The following is a 25,329-nucleotide window of genomic DNA, read 5'->3' as shown; positions in this document are numbered from 1 at the left end:
ACGCGCGGGGCTCAGCATCACGCCGGCGGGTTTCCATGGCATTTCCCTGCCAACCCCAGCCCCAGCGGCTGCCCCAATCCCGGCCCCTCCGTGCCTGCTGCTGCCTGAGCCCCGCGTGTTCAGCACGGCCGAGCCTCCCTCCCTTCCTCCCTCCCTCCCTCCCTTCCTCCAGCCTCTCCTCCCGGCCGGACCATGAGCAGCCGTTGGGGATGGAAGCTGCGGGCAGGAATTCATTGACCTGATGGCAGCTGCTCCAAGGATGTGTTTCACCTGCCTGGTGAAATCTGGGACTTTCCTACCTGGCTAACTTGGACCAAGCACAGGATCAGCTCGTTTGCTGCTAATTTGCTATTTTGTTCCTGCTGCTACGGCAAATATTTGTGTGTGGTATGTGTGGAGAAGTTCCTCCTTTGTTCAGCAGCCTCTCCCTCTGCCAGTCCCTGCAGCAAAGGCAGTCTGGGCTGACTGTTGATGTAAAGTGGTTTGGCAAGGAAGATCCTGTCTCTCCCCAAAATCTCCATCAGTGATGGGCTCGGGATGGCACCAGGCTCCACTTCCCACCTCTCCCCCTCCCACAGACCAAGGGAAGAGGGGCTGAGCAGGGAAGTGAAAAGTCTGTTCTGTAGGAATCCACAGCCAAGTTTGTAAAGATTTCAGGCATGCACTTCTGCAGACTCCTCTGTAGCAGAGCCAGAGGAGCTCCAGCTTCCCAAGGCATGGGAACAAACTGTTCAAAGACTCCGTGCTGGAAGTCTTGATGACCCAAAAAACCCCCAAATCCCAGCTTAGGGCACCTGGGCTTTCTGGAAATACTGCCCTGTCCCAAGGACCTGTCCCTCCTGCATCCAGTGTGCTGGAGCAAAAGATTCCCTCATGGAAAATCAGGGAGTTTTATTGGATGCTGTGCTGCCCCACAGCTCCTGGGGTCACCCCCAGACACAGACGGTGTCTGCTGCAGTGCAGGGAGGGGTTGGAAGGATGGCAGGGATGGCTGGGAGCATTTACACACCCTGGTCCACCCTGTGCTCCTCACAGAGCTCCAAAATGAGGGCAAGCACCATGCCAAATCCAGCCCTGAAGACAGAAACCGAAATTCATTTGCTTTGTTAATTATCTAATTACCCTGGAGATAAACAACAGAGAGCATCCTGGGGGCCTTTCACTGTGTTGGATGTCAGATCCCTCTGGCCTCTGAGCCCACCCATGGCACAGCAGGTCGATTTTGGGGTGCCTTCTGCAAGGGGCACTGCTGCTTAGCTGGGCACCAGCTCAACTCCCACCCGCCAGGGCCAGGAAAGGAATTTGGCCTGCAGGGCCATGTGAATTAGGATTCCTCCTCGCTGCTGCAGCCAGGTTCCTTTCACGTCTGTGAGTTTTGCAAACACCCACACCCCCACTGTGGGGTGTGGGACGTGTGGGTCCAAGGACCCTGGGATGCAGCACCCCAGCTCCACAGGTGCTTCCACATCCACCTGCTGCCCCATCCCGTGGTGGTGAGACAAAGGGCGGCTGCTTCCTACACCCTGCCACTGCTGGGATGTGCCCGGGCAGATCCCCCTCACCTCGATGCAGCCACCCAAAACTCGCTCTGCTGGAGTTCAAAGGTGCAGGGATGTCCTGGGGCACACGCATGGGGGACTGTGCCGACACGTCGCCCGCGCGTGGGGTCCTCGTGCCTCTCTTGGGAGCTCTACAAACCCTCTGGAGTTGGGAAGGAAGGATCCCAGCTGGGATAATCCCAGCCACCCCTCACCCCAGCATGGCCAGGCGTCCCCATGGTGCCCGTGGAGGTGGGCAGGGGGTGCAGGGTGCCGGAGGTCCCCGAGCCGGCTGAGCCACGCTGGTTTCATGGAGCAGGCATGGCTCCAGCTGGGGCCCAGCCAAAACCAACCCATTCGTTACAGTCCGGAACTCAGGCTGGGCTTTACAGCACCCCCGGGCCCGGGGCAGAGGGGGAGATGCCCAAACCCACAGCTCCTGCCCTCCCCAGCCGCTGTCCCTCCAGAGCCAGCTCCGGAGCTGCGGTGTCACAGCTCTGGTGGCAGTACAGAGGGTGGGGCTGCACTGATTTAGCCATGGGAGACGATTTCTTGCTCCCAGGACAGCCTCGTGGCACTCCTGATCCCGTGGGGATCCTCAGGAGCCAAACCCCAGCCCGATGTGGTGGCAGGGAGAGCGCAGGAAACGCTTAGGCTGGGCCTGGGAGGATGAGGAACAGGGAAAGACATCTCAAACCCTCCCTCCGCTGGGACCCTTACGCCAAACACCAAACGCCTTTGGCACAAACGTGCCGGTTGCTCAAGCCCTGGGGAGGCTCCAGGGGGCCGGCGGCGAGCCGGGGGCGTGCAGAAAGGCGGCTTGAATTACCCCAGCGGCCTCTCCAGAGCCAAGGCTTTGGAAAGACTCCCCGGAGCCTGGGAAGGGTCTCTCTGCCAGGTGACTCCGCTTGGGAGAGCAAACCCTGTCGGCATTCGGGGTCCCCTACCGCAGCCAGGCGGGCGCGGGTGCGGACGCGGGGCTGGGGCGCAGCAGAACCGGCGGCTGCGGGGACACGAGCAGCTCCCGGCTCGCTGCCCCGGGGCTGGGATGGCTCCAGCTGGAGCGAGAACAGCCCGGCGCCCCGCGGCCCGGCCGGCGTGCGGGCAGGCGGCCCCGGCGAGGCCCGGGGGGAGCGGTGGCACAGCTGGACACAGCGGTGGCGCTGGGGACAGAGGCGCCGCAGCTGCTGTTCCGCAGAGAGGGGATGCTGGAGCAGCTCAGCTGCCCCGCTTTTCCTTGCCGCAGTTTGGGGTTTTGTGCTTGGGAAGGAAAGAAACGGCCCCCAAAAGTTTTATTTCCTCCGCGTCCCCCCCTCCTCCTTCTCGCAAGCAGCGCGAGTTGAATTTAATGTTGTTAGTCAGGCAGTGCCTGGCTGGCTGTGCCGCTCTGCAAGCTGATGGGGAAACCAATTGAGGGCAAAATTGCTGCAAACAATTGTCCTTTTGTCCCTTTCCCTGGGGTCTGTCTGCCAAGGTTAGTGGAGCTGAATAAAACTCACTTGAGCTGCAACTCACACAACATACCAAGGGCTCCTTTCGGGGCTCGGCGGGGCGAGAGGAGGGGGAGAGCAGAGCAGGGGAGGATGGGGAGCAGGAGGGAACGGAGAGGGGAGGACACTCCACCGGGCACCGGGATGTGGAGGTGGGACAGGGAGCATCCTGCAGCCCCAAGCACTCCATGGCCATCCACCAGCAGTGCCTGAGCCGCCGGGATTGGGGCTGCACCGGCACCACGCCTGGCTCTGCTCAGCCTCAGCACCCCAAAAGTGCCCGTGCTGCCTGCCTGGGGAGCCTGGGGGGCTGCTCTGCCATTCCCCCCTGCCCAGTGCCAACCCAAAAGCAGTTTGGCCAGTCCCTCCTCATGCCCTACGGAATCGTTCCTCCGTGCCCGTGGGCAAACCCCTGTAAAACACACGGAAACCAATGCCTCCTCCAAATAAATAATAGCACACTTGTTTGATTTCCTGAACACAATAATTAAAAGCCCGGGGGCAGGAGGCATTGTCTGAGTGCCCCTGGGACCCAGCTCCCTCAGCTGACTCTTTCTATTCCCCCAGTTATTCTTTGCGTTCTTTTTTTTTTTTTTTTTTTTTTTAGCTTCTCCGTTGGCGAATGAAAAATAAAAGCACTTTTTTTCCATCAATCTGGCTTTGTTACTGGAAGCTGATGCCTGAAAAGAACTTCTGTGGGGTTTTTTTCATGAGTAATGAGCACTTCTGTTCTCGCTGCCCAAACATGTATGTGTTTTCCCATGGGGATGCCCCTGGCTTCCTCTCCCCCCACTCCTCCACGTCTGTCCCAGGAGATTTCTTGTGTTATCTGTGTGATGTGTTAGAGTCACTTTTCCCTTTCCCTGCCATGATGCTCATCTTTAGGTATTTCCTCACCTGCCAGGTGGTGCAGCAAGGCCCTGGTGGGACCAGCAGGCTCGAGGTGAGGGGCTGCTGAATTTCTGGGCTGGCACATCTGTCCCGGCCCCATGCCAGGGGAAAAGTGGCATCTCAGAAGGGCAAAAGAGGCTCGGTTTCACCAGCACCTGACACAATATTTGGTGCTGCTCTGCTCTGATCTGGAGACCTTTCAGTCAGAGGGGCTGATGCAGCCTCCAGCCACCAGACTGTGCAAGAAAAATAAAGCAAAATGACACCAAAGAGGGACTGGCTACTTCCCTATTATCATTCCTGGGTTTGTTTGCAAAGCTGCACTGGGCAAAATCCAATTTCTGGGACTGTCTGGGAGCTGGTTTTCTAGGAACCAGCTGTGGGAAGGACGAGGGGCAGGCGGGCTGGTGGCGGCTGTGCTGCCGTGACAGGAGCATTTCACTGCCAGGTTTCAGTTCCTCCTGGGATCGTCTGCCCCGAGCACAGCGGGGCTGTTCCCCACCTGTCTGTGCTGGCAGCCCCAGGAAGGGCACATTCCCACCCTGGGCTGGGGTCCCACGGGGGCAGGGGATGTGCAGGAGAGGGAAGAGGGGCTGCTCCAGCTGCTGGGATGAGCATTCCCACAGGTGACAGGACTCCGGGTGGTTTTATTCCCCCCTGGAGGCCCTGATTTGCCCAGGGATGAGAAATCTCTCGCCTGCCTGTGAAGAGCAGCTGGGACAGCTGTCCCCAGCACAATCCATGTGGACACAGCTCTGGCCCAGCCATCCCTGGGACACCCCACTTGTACTGGAACATGAGCCTGAGGAGACCAAGCCCTCATGCCAGAACCTTGCACACCCCATTATTACCCCCCAAATCCTGCAGAATTCCCAGGAGAAACCTCCAAGAGGGACATCAGGAAGGGTCCCATCACCTGCCCACCACCTTGGAAATATTTTGCCTTTCCATTTTTAGCTTTGCTGATGAGGAAAACCAAGAAACACCCCCAAAGGGGCTGTGGGAAGGGGGAAATGTCTGAAAATGACTCAGACAAAGCCAGGCACCACAGTTTGCAGCCAGGAGTGCTGGGAAGAGCTCAGCAAGTGCTGCACCAGTGTGACAATTCGGTTCATTTCCCAGGAAAACATCCTCAAACACCAGCTGAGTGTTGGTTAACCAGGCATTGGGTTTGGTGCTTGGTTTGGTGAGCTGGAAACCAGAGAGGCTAAGCAATATCCAACAGAGGTTTGCCAGCACTGCCCACAGAGCTGTGCTCCCACCAGCCCAGATGTGATTCTGACCCAGAGTGGTTTTAGTTTACAGTTGTGAAATGCAAAAACAAAAAAAAAGCCCGAACCATTCTTTTTATCCCTTTTTGGCAAGTTTTGTTCTGAAAAACCTCTGAGTGCTGTAGTATTGTTGTCTCTTTCCAACCCAGAGCCTGCCTGGTGATTTGAAGCATCAATGAAAGCTGCTGCCCCGGCCACAGCAAAATGAGGCACTTTGAGCAGCCTGAACGTGTCGTTGGGAAGCTGCCATCAAATGCTGGTTAAAAAAACACAGCAGAAAAAAAACCTCAAAACAAAGGCAAGAGTACAAACAGACAGAGCTTGGGATCAGAGCAAAGGCAGGAAGAAAAAGGAGTTATGAACTATATTTACTCTGCCCGAGATCCTTCGCTGCTCTGTGCGGTTCTTTATTCACCGAGGGCCAAATCGCAGGAAGTGCTCGGCTCCTGGCAAGTTTATCCTGGAGCTGCTGCAGCTGCCACGGCCATCCTGCCTCCCACACCCCTCTGGGACCCTCTCCCAGCAATCCTGGCTCCTGCATCCTCAGGGACCCTCTCCCAGCAATCCTGGTTCTCTCATCCCTTGGGGACCTTCTCCCTGCCCCGGTGTCCTGGCTGGAGAGTGCAGCATTCCCAGAGGCTGCAGTGGTGCCCGTGGTGGTTCTCCCACTTCCAGGTGGTGGTTCCCAGCTTTTCCAGGTGGTTTTTGAGCATTGCAAGCTGTCACCACCAGCAGCATCTCAGCAGAGCAGGCTGAGTGTTGGTTAAGTGGGAGCCCAAATTTCACTCATGCGACCAGAGGAGCTGGGGAGGGGCTGGTTGGGCACCCAAAACTGAGTCCAGCCCCCTTGAGTGTTGCAAGGCAAGTGCAGAGGAGTTCAGACCCACCCCAGCATGGCCAGGCTGCTCAAAAGCAAAAGCAGCAAAGGTTGATGACCGCCTTCACATGGCATTTACTTTTGTTACTTCATTTTCCCACTGAAATGCCTCCTGCTGGGGCATGGTGGTTTCCTAGGGAGCCCCAGGTGGATCCCTGACCCTGCTTTCACCCCTTTCAGGGGCAGCACGTGGGGAGTGACTTGAAATGCAAAATCTCCCTTGTTTTCAGATGCTCTTAACACCTCACTGAGGCCGGCAGTGTAAGCGTGGGCAGCGCTGCCGCCGAGCACTTCACACCCAAGTGTGCAGTCCTGTGTCATCCCCAGCCCCGCCACCAGCCCCAGATCCCAGCTCTGGGACCAGCCAGAGGCTGCAGGAAGGTTTCCCTCGGACTCTGCTGCTTTCCAGGAGCAGCAGCCCCAGCGAGGGGTTTCTGCTCCTGTAGCTGCCAGGGCTCAGCATTCCCACGTGCCTCCACGCAGGGTTATTTTTCTAACGTTTCTCTTTTTTTCTTGCACTCATCCGGTACGGTTGTTGTGACACTGCAGTCAGCAAATATCACTGAGCAGTAGGAAACGTGAGGTTTTACTGCTTCAGTGAGATTCGGCTGATGAAAAGGGGAAGGGAGAAACCCTCTCTGAGAGGCTGTGAAGCCCTCGTGTGCCACCCCCGGGCCTCCCTGCAGCCCTCCACTGCTCAGACCCCAAAATCTGAGCAGGGTCTGGTCCAGCTGAAGCCACACTTGGGGTGGGGAGGACACCCACAAAGACACCAGGGTGTCACTGCCTGCTTGGCACCCCAGCCCTGGGCTGGAAGGGAGGGTGGAACTCCCTCTGTGTGGAGAGGACATGAGTTGGGTGCTGCTCCCAAATTCTCTATAAACCCCACGGGCTTGTGCTGGTGGCCATGGGCAGCACAGCTCCTTTATCTGATGGGACATTTCGAGGGAACAATGTCCCCAAGGCAGAGCTGGGGTGAACAATGGGTGCAGGCCGAGCTGCAGGACCCCGGGCGCCCCGGCCCGCAGGAAATCCTTTTATTTTTCACTTGTGCACTGAAACAAACACAAGCTCCTGTTTATTTCCTGGTCGATTGTATTTTGGAGGATGGAGGTGGCTTCCCCATGCCGGCAGTTTAACTCCTGCCATGCCAGCTGGGACTGTCCCCCCTGTCCCCAGCGAGGTCGTGGTGGCCACGAGCGGGACCCCGCTTCCCCCGCCCCCGCTAATTTCTGTTTAATTTGAAAACCTGCGGGTCATAAATAACACGTGCTGGCGTGGGAAGTCTGGGAAGCGGGAAGCCAGCCCATCTCCTCCCCTGGCTGAGGCCAGGGAGTCTGGAGCTGCTGCTGGAAGAGTGATGCAACATCCCTGAGGCTGCTCCACACCAGCCATGCTCCCATGGGATGTCCCACTCTGAAGCAGAGGGAAATGGGGTGGCTGTGGCTCAGATGGGCAGCTCTGTCCTTCCTCTCTCCATCCCAGTGTGGCTCGCCATGCCATCCCCAGCCCGGACAGCCACCACCCTTGGGGACGAGGCTGGCATTGCCCCAGAGCCCTCTCTGAGAGGGAGAGGCTCCCACGGCGAGGCCGAAGGTTTGCCGACCTCAGGCTTTTCTCACAGCTTCCCCATCACATCCTCCCCAGCTCCCACGTCTGCCGTTCACAGGCGCTGCTCTCTTGGCTCCCGGCCCCGGGGCCTGTGCCTGGGTGGAAACAGCATCCAGATGGAGCTATTTTTTCACATTTTTGGGGGGGAGGGGAGGAAGGTTTGGGAAAAAGCTGCCGGGACCGGGAAAGGAAAGGATTTGAAAGGGGTCTGGTTAGCATGGCCCTGTTTCTGCACGGAATGGAGGGCTTGGCAGGGAAACTGAGGCACAGAGCATCCCACCAGGGCAGTGTGCTGGCTGACAGTGAACTCTGACTCCTGCCCCAGGAGTTAAATCCTTTAACTCCTGCCCTCAATGCAATTAGGGGGACAGCACAGTCCAGATCCCAATTCCATCAGCAGGAGCAGCTGCCCAGACAAGGAATTTGGTGCCACAGGCAGAACCCCAACTCATCTGCCGCTCATCCAGAGCCCGGAGGGGGAGGAAAAGCCCTTCCACCCCTCCAGCCTTAAATCTCATCCACAGAAAACTTTTGAAACCCCACCATTGTGCGAGAGGATAAACATTTATTGAATATTTCCTGTTTGGCACAAATTCTCCGCGAGTCCTCTACAGCCTTTTTCTTCTCGGGTCTTTAAATGAGAATTATTTGAGTTGAATGTAAAGGAAAAGCATCCCCCGAGCAGGGAGCCCCTGGGAGCAAGGAACGAAGGGAAGCCCACGTGTGTGCCATGCCTGCTTGCTGTTAGCTATTAATTTCTGTCTCCCGAGGTCTGACATGAGCAATGCATTATGCAAAGGTTGTGGGAATATTTCAGACTCTGCATCCCGGGAGAACTACAATTTCAGTTTTACAGGGTTTGGGGTATTTTTTTTTTCTCCCTGTTTCTTTCAAATGTGTTATTTCACTGAGTTGGAGCAGTGGTTATGAGTTACACAGCACAGGGAAGGATGAGCTGGGTCTGGCTGGGGTGGCCAAGGGATCAGTGCCTGGTCCCTTGTGTGCCCAGAGCTCTCCAAAGTGGGCATGCATCACATGCAGGAGCAGCAGTGTGACCCCACTTGCATATTTGGATGCAATAAAAACCTGTGGGGATGGAGAGGAGCTGAAATCAGGGCTGGAGAGGAGTTGGAAGTGGGGATGTGAGCCATGGGCAACTGATGCTGAGGCAGCAGCCAGGGCGGGAGGCTGGTGGGATGGGGAACACACTGGGGTTTGGGCCAACACTTGGCACACCCTGGGCTGGGAAAAGCCTTGCAAAACATGAATTTTTCCAGCAGATCAGCCTTGCAACAGGCAGCAGCCACTGGGAATCTTCTGCTCACCACCACTCCTTGGGATGTGCCACCACAGGGCTGGAGCTGGAGGAGGTAGGGGTACACAGAGCCACTGGGAGCCCAGGGGCAGAGAAGAGGCTCAGGCTGAGATGAAGCTGAGCAGGGTTTGGTCTGAAGGCAGTCTAATTCTGGCCCAGGCACAATCCAAAGGGATTTATTTTTAGGCTCTGGGCTATCGCTGCTTTGGGTAATTGAATGGAAAATGTATATTTAGCTTCTTTGGTGATATGCTTAGAAAAATAAGCTCCTGTCACTGCTGTGGGTGGTGATTTGTGCCAGCCCTGCCCTTGCCAGTGCTGGGAGGCATCGCCCACCTCACAGCTGGAGCCCTCAGCCCTGGATCTCTTGGACAGCACAGCTGGGAGCTGGGTTCCAGGCTTCCTTCTCTTTTGCTCCTCAGAAGGATCTTGCCACCCATCCTGCAGATTTATCCTCACTGTGCAGGTGTTGAGGGCAGCACCAGGTACCCTCCATGTCATCCCTGTGCCAGGGGTTATCCCACCTGGCATCCCAGCTGGGCCCAGCACTGTCCCCTCAGCAGGGACAGGGTCACAAAGGTCCCACTGGTGGGACCTGCTTCGTGCTGTGCCCCTGGGAAGCTCTGGGGCCTCTCTGGTGTGGAAGCCATGCATGAGCACATGGCAGGGAGGTGGTGTTTCCTCCCTGAAATGCAGGTGAGAGCCAGAAGGGCAGCACTCCCGAGCCTCTCACACTATAAATACACCACATGCACAGGAACCCAGGGCTATTTTTGCCTGCAGGAAGCTGGGATGAGAAGGAGAGCATCCCTCCCTCCCCAGCACGTTGCTGGCAGTGGGACGTACCCAGGGCCAGGACTGCCTCTGGCAGAGGGTGCAGGGTTCCAGGCTGCTTCCCATCATCTCCAGGTGATGGGAATGGCTGGGATAGAGCCTGTGGTGGGTCACCCCAGAGCCACTGGACCCCGTCATGCTTCCCAACAGCCTCTGATTGGGCAGCTAGTGGAATAGATGTGTTGCCTTCTGCAGGACTGAAATCAGCTCCTGGATGAGGCCTGAGAAGCCCAGCCAGTGTGGGAGGCACCACTGGGGCTGCCTCCTCCTCTGATCAGGTCTCAGACAGCTCTCTCTGTCCTGACTGCCTCCTTGCTCAGCTGTGTCTTGGCTGGCATCACTTCCCTGGAAGAAGCCAAAGGCAAAAATTGCAGGGAATCAGGAACCATCAATGGCAAATCCCCAGCAGCAGCGTCACTAATTGCACAGATGTTATCAGCCCCCCAGCAGTGCCTGTCTGTCTCTGCATCCTCTCACCTCTAGAAACTGGGACCCAGAAACGTTTCTTGGTGCAGAAAAACTTTAAGCAGAGCTCTGTCTTTGCCAGGTGCTTGCTCAGTACCCACCTCTGTGTGTGCCGCTGGGTCTGAGTATGTTTGCTTGTGTGTAGAAAGCACATTTTGCAACAGACAAATGGAAATAAAATATTTCAAGAATGTCTCTTAAATCAAGTAATCTTGGGGAATTTGACAGCCAAGGTCACCAATGACTTTTGGTTCTTGTTTGCTCAGTGTGGAGCCAGGGCTGGGCTCTGCCCAGGCAGGGCCCCATGGCTGAGGGGGGTGTCTGGTCCCCAGCACCCTGAGGAAAAGCTGTGTGTCTAGAGATCTATGTCCAAGAGCAGGAATAGCTTCAGGACGTGGCTGGAACCCAGAGCTTCCACCTCAGGAGCAGCCCTGCCTGGGGAGTGCCTCTCCTCGGAGTCCTGGTGTGACCTGCCGGGGCACGCTCCAGCTCTGCATTCACCAACTGAAAAGAGCAGGGGAAAAAAAAGTCAGCTCCTCGTGATGCAGCCCCGTAATTACCTGTTATTCTCATATCGAGGTAATTAACAATTAGGCAGCTGTCTGAATCACATGCAGAGGAACAATCATTTCGTTATTAATGGATTCTATTTAACAGGTCCGATTTTCCCAGTTGTTTTTTTTTTTCTCCTTCCTTGTGCTCTCATGAATTATCCTCACAATTAAACCTGCACCAGAAAGAGGGAGGAGTAGTCCTAATATTTACTGAACCTTGCAAAGCATCACATTTCTCAGCTTATGAACCTGTCACAAGCCATCGGGGGGCTCTGGTGCTGATGGGGAGCCCGTAACCCAACACCCTGCGCTGTCACCTGCACAGCCCCGCTGGCTCTGCCCTGCTGCTGCTGGGAGCTTATTCATTTCACTGCAGATAAAAGCCATTATTTACAGTCAGTTACATATTTCCGTTGGCAAACCTCCTCCCTCAAGAGCGGGTTTGAAAACATCCCTCTCAGCAAACCCAAGCCAGCCCGCTCTGGCACGGGGGAGCACTGCCCCCCTGCCCGCCTGCTGCCCCCTGGGGCTGTGCTGGGTGTCACCCCGGCATGGCTGTGGTTTGGGGGGCAGGGACAGCCTGGATGGGCCCCTCACCCTCGTGTTCCCTTTGCTGGGCTCTCCCCAGGGAGTGCTGTGGGGTGGGATGAGCTCTCCTTTCCTGAGCACTGCATGTTGCTCCTGCATTGCTGTGCTTGAGGAGAGAAACACATTAATGTTTTCATTTGAATAATGTTTTAATTTAAAATCCCTGAACACTTAGCACAGCCCAGGTCTGATCCTTAGAGTCATCTCCCATGGGTGCAGATGTGGTTTTGGTCACACTGCCCAGGACTCTGCAGAGACAGAGACCTGCTGGGCTGCCTGGGGGGCAGCAGGGATGAGATAGAGGGGAGGGATAATCCCTCTCCAGGGAAAATTTAGTTTTTATTTTCTCACCTTTTCACTTTGTCTCCCTTCCCAAAGCAGGAGGGTTTGATTCACTCTCAAGCTCCTGAGTCTGGGGTTTCTTTGGAGAGGGGATTTTTCTGAGTTGTTTCCTTAATTTCTGACTGTGGACCAGTCCAGCTCCAGAGTTTGTGTTTTCAACAGCCAGCCAAGGCTGTGCCCTTGCAGCCACCCTGCACAGGGCCAGGCACCTGCTCCGCTCTCATTTGTTTGTTCCAGGCATGGAGTTAGGGATTTCACTGAAAAACAGGAACTTTGCTGGACAGCAGCTGCTCCTGGACAGTGAATCAGCTCGTCCCACTGACGCCCAGCAGAGCCGTGCCAGCGCCGCGCTCCCACGCCCAGGGCTGGCATGGCTGGGGTCCCCATGTGTCCCAGCAGTGTCCCCAGCAGTGTCCAGGGAGTGGGCCAGTGGCTGTGACCACCCAAGTGGCAGCAGTGAGGGGTCTGTGGCCGCTCCCCCGGCCCCACCGCTGCGCAGGAGTCAGCGGCCACGGCCAGGCGCGGACAGCTAATGCCTTTTGTCCCAGCCTGACTTTTCGCCTCCCAGCGGGATTAGGATGGGATGACCGGCAAGGAGGCCCTTAATCCCATTAGGGATCCTGGCGCAGCCCTGTGGGGCAGCCCTGGGAACCGGCCTGGGCTGCGGGGAAGCAGCGGGTGAGGCAGCAGCCTGCGACACCCCGCGCTGCCACCATCCCGCTCAGCCCCGTCTCCACCAGTTCTCCCAAATCCACTTTGCTCAGAGCACTGAGCACAATGCCCTGGTATGCACGGGCAGCGAAGGGCACACGGGCATCCACAACCCCTGCAGCCCTCCTGGCAGGGTTCAGCCCCCCCCACAGGCACCCACCCAACAGCATTTGGAGCAGGTGGCCCCAAGGCCTTTTGGCTCATTTGGCCCATTTGGCTCATTTGGCTCATTTCTCCACGGGGTCACAGCTGAGCGGGCAGCAAAGCTTCTCCCGCCTGGAGAGAGAGTTGTTTTTCTCCCCGGCCAGTTGCGAGGAGCCGTGTTTGTGTTTCTGTCCCTTCCTGTTTACTCGCTGCCATCAGGACACGCTTTGATGTGTTTATGCTGCTGGACATCCGTGGGAGCGTGGTCCCTCGGGCTCCTGAGCTCCCTGCTCCGTGGGGCAGGGCCCTGGCTCCATCCAGGCCTCGGCAGAACCCAAGTGCCACAGGGGCACGGCTCAGCCAGGGGCCACAGCAGGACACCGCCACCCTCGGCAGCTTCTGCACTCCAAAGTCCAGGTGACAGCTCCAGCCCAGCCCAGCTGTGCCAGGAGCAGACTCCAAAGGCATAAAATCCTGCCAGGAGTGGGGAGCTGGTGGTGGCACGCGAGTCCCACCAGGCAGCATCACCTTGTCCCCATGTGCTGGGACAGGGGGTCGGTCCCATCCATCCTGGGCTCCAGGTGCGTGTGGTTTCTTTCCCTCTTACAGTCCCTGCTTCCTCCCCGGCTGGGAGTCTCCCCGCCCTGTGCGGGAGCTGCTGCATTTGAAAGGTCACCAAGCTTTGAAGTCGGCGGCTCCGGGCGGCAGAGGAGGGATCACACCTTGCTGGCATCTCCCGGCCGGCCGGTTCCCAGCCCGCCACCCGCAGGCGGAGGTGCTGCCGGGGGTGGAACGGCACACGGCCGGCCCGTGCCAGCGGGCTGTGCCCGCAGCGTGCCACGGCAGCAGCCACCCCGTCCTTGTGGATGGGGGAAGAGCCAGGGAACCCCGATCCCCCATCCCCTGAAAGGCAGCAGCCCCACTGAACAGGAGTGACCTCTCCCCGTGAGAGGGAGACAAAGGATTCTGGCATTACAGGGACTTGTAGTTAAATTGATTTTTCAGCCTAAAGCTAAAGAAAAACAATAGTTATCTAGGAAAGCCAGTAGATGTAATCACTGTGAACTTCAGCAAAGCTTTTGATACCATCTCTCACAGAATCGTGTACAGGCTCTGGAACTGAGCTCCGTGAGCCTGACGGGTCCCTTCCAACTCAGCATACTCTGTGATTCTGTGAAAACCCACCATGATTTTCTGGGAAAGAAATCTCTCTCGTAGAGCTGCCCATGAGCAGGGGTCTGGGAATGGGTTCTGGGGCTGCTCCAAACCCTTTGGAACCAGCTGTGGCACCACCAAACCCCACAGCCAGCACAGGGCAGGGGATCCCCAGTGCCCCGGCCCAGGGGGTGCACTGGGCATGACGGGGGTTTCCTGCAGCTCCTGGGTACCCCAAGAACGGGTTCTAGGAGTCCTCCCTCCCTGGCAGGCTGTGGTGGGACACCCTGTGCCCCGCAGCCGCTGCTCTCTGAGAGGAAATGGCATCTTGGGCCGATTTCTCCTGGTTCCCGTCTTCGTGTGCCTGGCTTTGATTCGCGGCCGAGCCCTGTGATAATGTGGCTGCCTGGGAAGGAAGGGAGTAGAAGGAACTGGCTATTGTGTTTGGCCCCTCTCCAGGAGGTGTTTTTGCTGGGAGGCACCAAGGTCAGAGTTGGGTGGGAAGCGTTCCCCGACAGCAGCCCTCACACATGTGCCCAGCCATGGCAGGGGGGGACAAAGGAGCACCCCCAGCACCCCGGCATGGGGCTGCCATTGCAAGTGCAGCAGCCCAGCACACCCTGCATCAGTGCAGAGGATGTGTGGTCCTCCCTGTGTGTGTTTCAGGGGGCAAAGGACAGCTTTGCAGCCCTTCTGGAAAATGAAACATCTCCCAGCCTTCCCGTTTCCATGAGGAAGGAAAGAGGGGGCGGTGGGTGGGAGTGCCCGTGAATGGAGCATCAGCGAAGGCTGCGGTGCAGAAAATCCTTTTTTACTCTCATTTTGTAATCGCTTAAGAATTTCAGCTGTCTTCATCCCAGCACAGGAGTCCCAAATCCCAGAGCTGTGAGAACAGAGCTGGCACTGAATTACCCCTGAAACTCCCTGCTGGTATCAGTGGCATCCCAGGACCCTGCAGCCCAGCCCCCCGGGCCAGCACAGCGAGAAGGGGCACGCCCGGATCTCTGCGAGTGATGTCTCCCAAAAAACCTGCCCGAAACCTCTGCGGGGCGAGTGTCCACATGGCATGACGTTCTTCTTGAGCATGTGCCCTGAGAGAGGCAAATCCCAGCAGCACAGAGCTGGGTGAAACTGTGGGGATGCCAGCGTGACTTGGATGAGCTTGGCATTGCACCACGGTCCAGAAATCCAGTATCAGGTTCATGCCCGGGCTTGTGCACAGAGAATCACGCTTGGGTTTTCACTGCTGTGAGCGATGGTTTTCGATTATTTAATGGAGATATCAGAGGAGGTTTGATCCTGGCCCTTCCACACTGGTGAGCAATTTCCCTGCTGAGGTGATGAAAACTGCCTCGGCAGGAAAAGGGGGAATGGAAGAAAAAGCAAAGAACGGATGGCCTTGAAGGAAGATGCACATGAAATACAAATGTGTCCCACATGTCCCCAGGACCAGGACAAAGCTGGGCTGGGGTCTGCACTCCAGAGAGTCAGGGTCACCCCCTGTATCTCCTCTGTGGTGTGCAGAGCTGCCCCCATCCCTGAGCTGGGTGTCTGTGACACCCTGAGGAATCGAGGGAAAAGAGAGGGACACGCAGGGTCTGCAGCACCAGGGTGCAGACAAAGGCTTGAACAAGCATGGAGGGAACGGGACACGCACCAAAGGACAGGGAGAGCTGCATTTCCAGCAGCCCATGTGGTTGGGACGGGCCTGGGGACAAGCACATTGTCACTCGCAGCCTCATAAACCCCAGCAGGCTCTGTTTACACAACAGAGAATGTTTCAGTTGTTTTATGGAGGTGGATAGGAACAGCACAGGGACCAAGGGGCCAGGGCCAGGCTGAGCAATGCCTGCCCAGCACCTGCTCTCCCCTCACAGCCCATAAAGACATTTTATTTTAAATATGACACAGATTTTATAGCGCAATTGCGCAGCAGCACCTTTCACCCAGGTACAAACGGTGCAGGCAGAGCTGCTCCTCGGGGACGTCTTCCCGCCTGTCACTAATCCCTGGGTGAGAGTTCCTGAGCTGCCTTTACACACTGAGAAATGATGGCCAGGAGCAACCTTGCAATTAAAACCAGTTTCAGCAGCCCGTGAGGAGGAAAACTCAGCGGGTGCCAAGCCCGGCGCAGGAGCCATGCCAGGGCAGGGACACACATGGCACCAATCTCTGCCCATGGCAGCAAGGACTGATTGTCCTTTGTCCCATCCCAGCCCTGGACATCCTGATGGGACCAAATCCCACTGCACTGGTGGGAGGAAAGTCGTTCTCTATGTGATGCCAGAGCACTGTGGCAGAGGGATGGCACTTGGTGGGATTTAACCTGTGGCTGTTCAGGCACAATCCTCCACTCAGCTATTTCAGAAAGATAAGATTAAAACAAATCAGGGTTTAGACCATTCTTGTAAATCCAGCCTCTTTTCTCTGGTGCCCCAGAGAATCATGCCTGAATCCCATTATGGAGAAGTTTGGGGATAGTTTTACCTCGCAGACTCCATGACCAGTGCATTTTCATCTGCTCAGACTTTCCAGGATGCTCTACCTGCTTTGATTCACACTTAATTACTAAAAATTGGGTTTTTTTCAGAGCATGAGGGAGGGTGGGGGTGCATGTACCAGCATGAGGAGGGCTAACCCTCCATGCTGCTCCAAAATCCAGGAGACAGAGCAATGCCGAGCCAAGCACGGTGGGGAAAGCAGGAGAGATCCAGTTTGATGTCTGCCTTATCAGTCTTATTTTTATTGCACCGAAGGTATAAGAGCAAAATATTGATTGTGATGATAAAGAGATGAAAGTGTCAAGAAGGAATAGGCACACAAGTTACTCAGGCGATTGGAAGCCGCCTTGGTTGTATTTAACAGGCATTTGCCATTAAAGAAAAACGCCTGTTTTTATTTAAATAGCCTCGGGCAAATTTCTCACTAAACCAACTTTCCCACGCCAGCCCAGTGCTCTAACTCTGGTTTTTGGCAAATTTTTTCCTGAGCTGTCAAGGCAAAATATATATAAGAATGCTGGTCTCACTTAGGTTTTTTTCCAGCCCCTGGAGACATGAAAATAATTTACAGATGTGCATTACCTGTTTATATTTGTATTAAGTTTTGCTTAACGGACATGATTTTCTTAGCTTGCAGTAACAAAAAAATATTCCCAGAGTTTCACTCATTTAATTTTAACTTATTAAAACTTTTAAACATGTGTGGAGGTTTCATGTTTTTAAATCACTAATCACATGGACAGTTGCCAAGGTTTCTATTAAAGCCTTTTACAAACACTATTTTTAAAAGGACCTAAAATCCCATTATTTTTAACCCCTGAAGACCACTCAAAAGAAAAAGTTTCTTTGGATTTATGTCTTATTCACCTCTTATTGCCAAAAGATTTATGTTGGACGCTGACTTCTGCCTTCCTCCCTTTTTCACTTTTGCTGGTAGGAGTCTCTGGAGGAGGTGTCTGGGAGAAGGAAACTTGAGGAGGTTCCCCACGAGGATCTTGCAGCAGATCCCTCAGTACCAGGGGAAGGATGGAACCAGATTAAAGTGGGACATCTCGCCGCAGCGCCTGGCTGGAGGAGCCATCCTCGTGTTCAGGCTTCCATGGGAAACCACAGAGGACCCTTTTAGCTCCCTCCCAGCAGAGCCTTTCCCCCAAGCAGAGCCCCAGAGCTGCAGGGTCACAGGGCCCCGGGGTGATGGCAATAAATAGATGTATTTGACCTCCTGTGCTCGGGGGACGAGGCGACGCGGCTGCGCGGCCGCACGCCCGGTCTGGCTGTGTTTATGCTGTGGACACCATGCAGACCCTTCCAGCCACAGAGGAAACCCAGACCCAGGGCTCACCCCTGACTTTCCATGTGCCCTTCCAGCCCAACACCTCCAGGAGCAGCCTGGGACACAGAGTTATGCAGTGTCTCCACCACCTTGCACATCCCTCAGCATCACTATCTCCACATCCCCAGATGGCACAGGCGTGGCACCCTGACAGCCCCGTGTCCCCTGGCATGCCCATGGTGGCTCAGAGAGGCAGGAGGGTCTCTCCCAAATCTCAGGGATCAAGTCCCAGAGCGCAGCTGAGCTGAGTGCACGGTGCTTTCTGCACATGGAGAACAAGCCCGGGCAAAGCTTCGGCCGGCATTTCCAGGCAGGTGGAGCTGAGATGCTCCCTGCTCCGGGGGCTCTGACAGAGAGGGGGAAAGGGGGGACATGGACAAAGGGCACAGAGTCTCCATCTCTAAGGATGGCCAAGTGGAGAAACCTCAGGCTGTCCTCACACCTCCAGATGAGGCTGAGGATGGTGACAGGGCTGTGGTGGCACAGCTGGGGTCACATCGCACTGCCCAGTTGTTGTCACCATACTTGTGTCTGCAGGGAGGATAGAATGGGCTGCACCCACCTTCTGGAACTGTTCAAGGCTCGAGCTACCAGGGGCACCTGGACCCTGAGTGGCACCATGCTCCACACAGGGCCCTGGCTCCCCAGCCCCATTTAGGGCACTGCTTTAGAGCCCAGAGTGGGGAAGGCAGGAGGAGCAGGGAAGGAGGGAGCCGCGGGAGCGAGGTACCGCTGCAGGGCTCACGCCTTTGATCTGGTGAGCAGACTCTGCCCTTCGGTTTGTTTAATTGTTTCACACTTGCTCTGGAAATAGTTTACAACAGGAAGCAGTGGGATAACAGCAGGGCTGGCATGGGATGGGATGAGCCCGGGGGCTGGTGGAGAGGTACCCTGAGATGAGAGACACAGATGACCACAGTGTCACCTCCCTCCCATTAACCCGTTGCTGATCCTCCTTCCCCTTCCTCTTTCCCAAGCTTTCAGCCAGATGCTGGCAGCCATCTCCCCATGTCCTCATGTTTGGGAGCTGTAAAAGAGCCACCCAGTAGACTCCAACAGCTCTTGAGGCAGAGACAAGAGTCCAATGGGATTTAAGTACCTACATCCCTGGAAGAGCTGGTACCCCAAATTCTCCACACTGAGTTTTGCAGGCACTGCAGCCTCACTGAGCAAGGCTGGCCTCCAAAGCCCCATCAGGAAACATCATTTTTAAGCGCCCTCACACGGGCTGTTCCCATCAGTGGTGCTCTGTGGGTACAGCCCTGAGCACCCCTGTAGCCACTGCTTGCAGGAGACACACAGAAACACTGGGTTAAGGGCTTCAACCCGTCCTGGGCTCAAGGCCTGGATGGATTTCAGGCAGGGCATTCCAGCTTGGCTTTTTATCTTTCCAAGCTTGACTGAGGCCCGGTGGCAGCTGGGGCAGGAGTGGGGCTCTGGGGATGAGGGCACTGGGACCCCCTGTCACCACTGCTCTAACAGAAACCTGCACACACGTGGGGGTTGTGGGGCTGCCCCTGGGTTTGGCTTCCCCCAGAGTGTTTGTTTATTTGTGGATGCGGTGCATGGGGCTGGCCAGGCTCTGCCTGGGAGTTCATGAGTTCACAGCACAAAACAAACAACATCCGATCCAGCTGCCGGCACCTGCGGGGGAGCTGGGTGGGAAACGGCTCCACGTACCTGCACACACCTGAGTCCTGGTGGGGTCAGAAGGGGAATCCTACACTGCGCTTCCCAGCACCCAGGGCATGGTCAGTACATGTCCTGCTCCCCCAGTACAGCCACCCCATTGCCGTGTGCCCTGTGGTTTGTGTGCCCCAGGTCCTTGCACAGACACAGTCAGTGGATACTGTGGCCCCAGGGGCTGTGCAGGGGCTAGGGGGGCTGCACTGGGGAAGCTGTGCAGGGACTGGGGGGCTGCACTGGGGAAGCTGTGCAGGAGCTGCACTGCGACCATGGAGGAGCTGCACTGGGATTGTGTATGGTGTGCATGGGGGAGGGCTGCATCAATACTGGGGTGGGGGCTTACTGGGGGTGTCCGGAGCTGCACTGGGGAAATGTGTGAGCTTGTGGGGGCTGCACGCAGGTGTCCAAAGCTGTTTTGGAACTCTGCAGTGGCTGCACGTGAGAGCTGTGCTGGTGCTGCACTGGGAATGGGGGGCTGCCTTGCGGGGTTTGGGGGACTGCAGGGGGAGGCTGCACTGGGGCTGTGCAGTGGCTGCACGGAGAAAAGGAGCTGCACCCTGTGCATCCGTGTCTGCATGGGGAAGGCTGCACCGGGGATGTCCGGTGGCTGCACAGAGGGACGCGGCTACGCCGGGGCTGTCCGTAGGGGCTGTGCGGACCTCGCAGCCCCACTCGCGTCCCACTCGGAGACCCTCCGTGGCGGGAAGGGGGTTCCCAACGGCGGCCCCCCGGGCTGGGCAGGGAGGAGCGTCTCGCCCGTCCCGTCCCATCCCCTCCCGTCCCGTGGCGCCCGGCCCGCCCCGCACCGTCCCGTCCCGCCCCCCGCCGCCCGGCCCGGCCCGCCGGGGCTGAGCAGCCGCGGGAGGCGCCGCGTTCGGAGTCGCTGCGCTCGGGCGCGCTGTGTTTGGGGCTCCCGGCGGGGCGGCGCGGACCCGCACAGCCACCGGCACCGGCTCGGCTCGGCTCGGCCGAGACCCCGCGGATCTATGCGGCTGTGAGCGGCGGGAGCAGAGCGGGATGGAGCGGCTCCTGGCGCCCGGCCTCCTGGTGCTCCTGCTGCCCGCCCTGACGCGAGGTGAGGGCCGCCGCCACGGGCCCCGCACCGGCCGCCCCGCAGGAAGTTTGTCGGGAGCGGGGCCGGGAGCGGCGGGCACCAGAGCCCAGCGGGGCATGGCGGGCACTGGAGCCCGGCGCCCTCGGGGGGTCCGGGCCGGGAGATTCCCGTGGGAAACGGGACTCGGCTTCTGCGGCGGGACCGGAGCGCGGCGTCCTCGGGGGGGTCCGGGCGCGGGGTCCTCGTGGGAACCGGGGTGCCGCGGGATGCGTCGGGACTGGGCTCGGCTCTTGCGGGAGAACCGGAGCTCGTTGCCAGCGGGAGAACCGGGACCGGAACCGGGTTGGGAAAGCGTGGCTGAGCCCCGCGGGGATGGCCGGAGCTCGGGGGAGCCGGCACGCCGCGGGGGAGCGCGGCGGGGCCGGGGCTCGGTGCCCCGAAGGAGGCGCTCGGGACTACCGGGAGCCGGAGCTGGGTGCCCGGGGCTGCCGGGGGAGCGGCGCTCGGTGCCGTCGGGGGGAGCGGCGCTCGCTGCCGGGGGAGCCGGGGCTCAGTCCGGCGGAGGGGCGCGCAGGGCGGCCGCGCTCCTGCTACTGTTCTGCGAGAGCTTTTGACCGTTTTGCAAATTTTTCTCGGTTTCCTGTTTCTTGAAAGTCGGGGCCCCCCGTCCGGGGCGGGTCTGGGTGCTTCGCCGCAAAGCGCTGCGGAACCGTCGGGGGCAGCGGGTCGGGGCACGGGAAAAGAGCCCCTAAAGCGGCCGGGGGTGCGGGACGGAGCGGGGAGCAGCCCATCGCAGGGGGTCGGCACCCTGCAGTGCCCCCCTGCCCCGGGACCGAGCTAGTAGCCCCCTCTGGAGAGCCCTGAGAGTATTTTGGGGAGTGAAAGCAGCGGTGCTGCTCGCACAGCAGGGCTGGGAGCCCTCGGAGGCGAAGTTTGCAGAAAGTTGTGCCCGGCCGGAGCGGTCCCCAGCTGGAGCGGTCCCCAGCACCCCAGTCCGTGTGCCGTGGAATAAGGAGCCCCAGCAGGGTGACCCCGGGGCTGCGTGGGCTCGGCACCCATCCAGGGCAGGATCTGGCTTGTGGCGGTGGCGGTGCGAAGCTGCAGTCGCTCAATGTGAAACTGGCCCGGCTGCACACGCGTGTCGCAGAACCAGTTACCGTGAAGAGCGAGCGGGCAGAGAAGGGGAAGAGCGAGCCGGGGTGGAAATCGGAAGCGATTCTGGTACTTTCAGCGAGTTGCTGTGGTAACTCTGCAGAATTTGGCTCTGAGGGCCAGACAATGAAACCTTTACTCATAGCAAGTTATGACGGGCGACTCATTCCGTTACCGAGCTCGTGGTAACTAATGGGCCCCGGGCTGGATGTTTTTTCCCAAATGGCATTTGTCAGTCAAGGGCCTGATCTGGGGTTTCTCTCTGTCAGTCCTCCTGCTGGAGGAGCAGTCACAGCCTATCCTCCAACCCACCCTGGGTTTATTTTTAGGTGAGCCTCTCAGCGCAGGGGCCACACAGTCCCTGCCCTGTCCATCACCCTGCAGGTGAGGGCTGTGGGGTGCTGGACCCCACTTCACCAGGCTCTGCAGGCACAGGGGGTCTGGGGGTCTCAGCGAGCCTGTCCCCAGCCCAGGTGACACCAGGGGATGCAGCCCCCCTGCTGCCACCAGGGCCCTGAGCTGTGGCTAATGCTGTCCCTCTGTTTGCAGGTTTACGGTGCTCGCAGCTTGCCGAATCCTGCCTCAACGGGGGCAAGTGTGAAACTTTTCCCAACGGGACGGAGGTGTGCCAGTAAGTATGGAACAGCCAGAGGATTTTCATCTCCCCCGACCAAAGTTATTGACATTCATGTTGACTTTGCTTTGAAGGCTCTGGATTTAATAGGGCAAGATGCGTTTTCTTTCCTTGAGTGGCAAGAATAACCTGCTTGTGTAGGAGTCACCGCGAGTTTGGCAGGATCGGGCTTTGTTCCTGGCTGGGTGGAAAAACATGGGCAAAGGGCCATGTTTTGCTGGTGTTAGCCTATGCAGACTGCCCTGCTGATGGAGCAGGAGGTAGGGCCAGCCTGCGGCGCTCCTTGGACCGTCGGGCGGGGAGGGAGGCTGTCTGTCTCTCTGTTTTCCAGCTACTCCCTCCTGGCCCCGAAGCATTGCCTTTCAGTCTCTTGCACACTAGAGTGACCAGTACAACTCCAATAAACACTCAAGAGAGGTTCCGTGGCATGGCTCTGGCTGCTGGAGCTGCCCCGGTGGTGTCCGTGGGCCGATGAGGCATCGCCAGGGGAGCAGGGCACCTCCTCCTGCAGCCCTGCCAGTGCTGGTGCCAAGCTGCGGTCTAGGCTGGCGTTCCTGGTGGGACCTGGCACCCAGACTGGGTCTTTCTCCAAGCTGATTGTGGGGAAACGGATGTGTAAAGCGTTGGGACTCTTTGAAGGACCAACCGACCCACCGCAGCGATGGCCGATTCACTCCAGGCTCCCAGGGAACAATAACCAAGAGAAATGAATAAGACTCCAGCTCCCTTTTTAAAACTATTCCATAAAAGAAATGTGAATGGGCAAGGCTCTGTTTTCCGGCCAGATTTCCCCTCTGCCTGTTGAACATGGCCTGAGCTGCGAGCAGGCGGGGAGACGTTCCCACCCACCCCAAATTTCCAAATAGGAAGTCCTCGGCGGAGGAACCTGAAGGCATTTCCAATCCCAACCTGTTGAATGGCAGTTTCCCTTGACAATGTGTGTTGCTTTTTTGCAAATCCGCCTGGGTGCCGTTACTCTGCCCAGTAGCCGGGCACCTCCCGCCCCCTTCTCCAAGCTGAGCCCCCCAACCCTTTGGTGCAAATAAATCAGCAAATCAATCAGGCACATGAGCAATTTAATGGACAAAGGCTGGGTCCCTTTGTGAGGCACTAATGAATGCACGCCACTTTTTTTTGCACAGAAGCCCTTACCAACGCTTGACGCTCTAAATCTTGTTTTCTTTCATTCAAAGAGCGACAGCTGGGATTCGGTCGAAATTCGGCAGCTATTGTTAAGGGAGGCAGATTAATGCTGTGTGACTAATCATGTATGGCTTCCCAGAATGCCCAACCCTCCACCCCCTCCCCAACCTTACACCCCTCCTTTTCCTTGTGGTCATTCTTTCCTTTTTTTCTTAAGTCTCTGCAACTCCTGATTTACATTTCATGTGCAGATGGTGATGGAATCTAATTAGATCTGATGTGTGCGAGCTCTATTTGGAGAAGCCTCCAAAGTAGGCTCGGGGTGGGTTGAGTTTTTTTTTGAGAGAAAAAGTTAACTTTAAAGAAGTTCTTGGTTGCTGGCTGTGAATAACCACTTCTCTCTTGGCTGCAGATGCCTTGTGAGCGTGTGTGAGTTATTTTTGCAGGAGCACAAGGTGTGTGCTCTGGGTGTGTTAAAGCTCTTGTCCCGTGCAGGGCGATGGGGGCAGATACTGGAGGTACAGCCAGACTGAGGGAGGTGCAACTTCCCAAGTTACCTGATAGCAACTGGCAAAATCCTGGTTTTTCACTTTGTTTGAATATCTCTTGACTAGGAGCTTTGCTTGCAAGCTTCTTAAACAAAGCAGAGCCAAGAGCACAAGATAGCAGACACAGAAAAGCTTGGCACTGCCCTTTGGCGCCTGCATGAAATGCACCATTTTGGCTGCTGGCCACATCTCTGCTCAGCCTGGCACTTAACAAACTTTGGCCATAAAGCCCCTTTGTGCTGCCCCCACAAATCCAATTAGAAAGTGGACTGAAATAAATAGTGTACGAGGGGGATGCTGCTCCAGAGGACGAGTGTCCCGGCACTTGTGGCAGGACAGAGCTCGTTGGGTTATGTGGAGCCGACTCTGATAACTCCAACTCCAGGTTATCAGCCCTGCTGTGGAAAGGAAACTGCCAGTGCAAGACCAGGAGCTTTCTCTGCTTTTTATTATTTTACAGGGGTAGTTTGTAAAGCTCCAGGTGCCTTATCTTGCTTGTCCCTTTGCCAGGCGGTGCAGGGCACACAGGGCTTTAATTGAGTGGAGGGACCAAGCATTGGATTGGAGGGCTTGAGACAGAAGCACCCTAATTAGGCTCCTTAGGAGCTGCTTTCCATCTTGGCAGGGTTATCTGGGTCTTTCAGCGCAGGCAGAGCAGCAGCAGTTTTGTGGGTCTTGCACAGACCCCAGCTGAAGGCTCTGGGTGTTTTTGTCCCAGAGCTGGATCTTTAAAAGGTCCAGGCTGGGGTTGGTGGCTGCTGCGGGGCTTGGTGGGAGGTTCCGTGGTGCTGGGGAGCTGTGGCATTCCAGAAAAGGCCCTCGCCTTGGACTACAGCATTTTCCCAGACTAAATGAGAAGGTTTTTCCAAGAGGTCATTTTTGACTTCTAGTGATAGCTCCTAATTAGACTGTTGGATAACCCTGGTTTTGACTGGCATCCCTGCAAATGAGTCTGGCTGATTTTAGCTCTCTGTGCCATGTGACATTTATTCCCAGGACCTCCCTTGCTCTGCTAGTTAAAAGCAGATGGCATTGAAAGAGGGCTGAGCTTCCAGCCCTGCTCCACCAGCCTCTCACCATTAAAGCCAGAGGAGCCGTGCCTGGGTTCTCCTCTTGCTCAGAGAAGCAAAAGAGATGGTGGAGGGAAAGAATAAGTTAAATTAATCACTGGGCTTGTGCTGAAAAGGGGGAAAAGTCGGTTTGCTAAAGTACTTCCTCTGTTTATGAATCAGCACAGCACTGTCGTTCAGCCAGGGCAGTGGCTCCTGAGCTGGTGCCCGTTGCCACCACCAGCTTCCACGGGCAGCGAGCCAGAAACATGGGAAGAAACATTCTGAAGGGGACCATAGTGGGAAGAGGTGATTATTTTAGCTCAAAACTCTTTCAGGAGACAACCAGGAAGGCAGAGGAGTGATGTGAGCCCCGCGAGTTTCTGTGCCCTTCAAGTTATTCAACTGCTCAGTCATTGTTATCTCATTGTAAAGAGCGGAAG

At 56.9% G+C, this 25,329-nt stretch overlaps 1 protein-coding gene across 2 annotated transcripts in view; it reads left to right on the top strand.

Annotated features, from left to right (window-relative positions):
• The first annotated feature begins 20,219 nt into the window (after positions 1–20,219).
• Positions 20,220–25,329, top strand: part of NOTCH1 (notch receptor 1) — a 42,465-nt gene continuing 37,355 nt past the window's right edge. For both annotated transcript variants that reach the window (XM_050980824.1, XM_050980823.1), the window contains exons 1-2: positions 20,220–20,381; positions 22,062–22,143. In XM_050980824.1, the coding sequence (XP_050836781.1) occupies positions 20,324–20,381; positions 22,062–22,143 (140 nt within the window). In that variant the 5' untranslated portion in view covers positions 20,220–20,323. The remainder of the gene's footprint in view (positions 20,382–22,061; positions 22,144–25,329) is intronic.

This window comes from Serinus canaria, chromosome 17 (assembly GCF_022539315.1).
Source record: "Serinus canaria isolate serCan28SL12 chromosome 17, serCan2020, whole genome shotgun sequence".
NCBI classification, from domain to species: Eukaryota; Metazoa; Chordata; class Aves; order Passeriformes; family Fringillidae; genus Serinus; species Serinus canaria.
The sequence above is the reverse complement of the archived record's forward strand: the minus strand, read 5'-3'. Positions and strand labels throughout refer to the sequence as shown.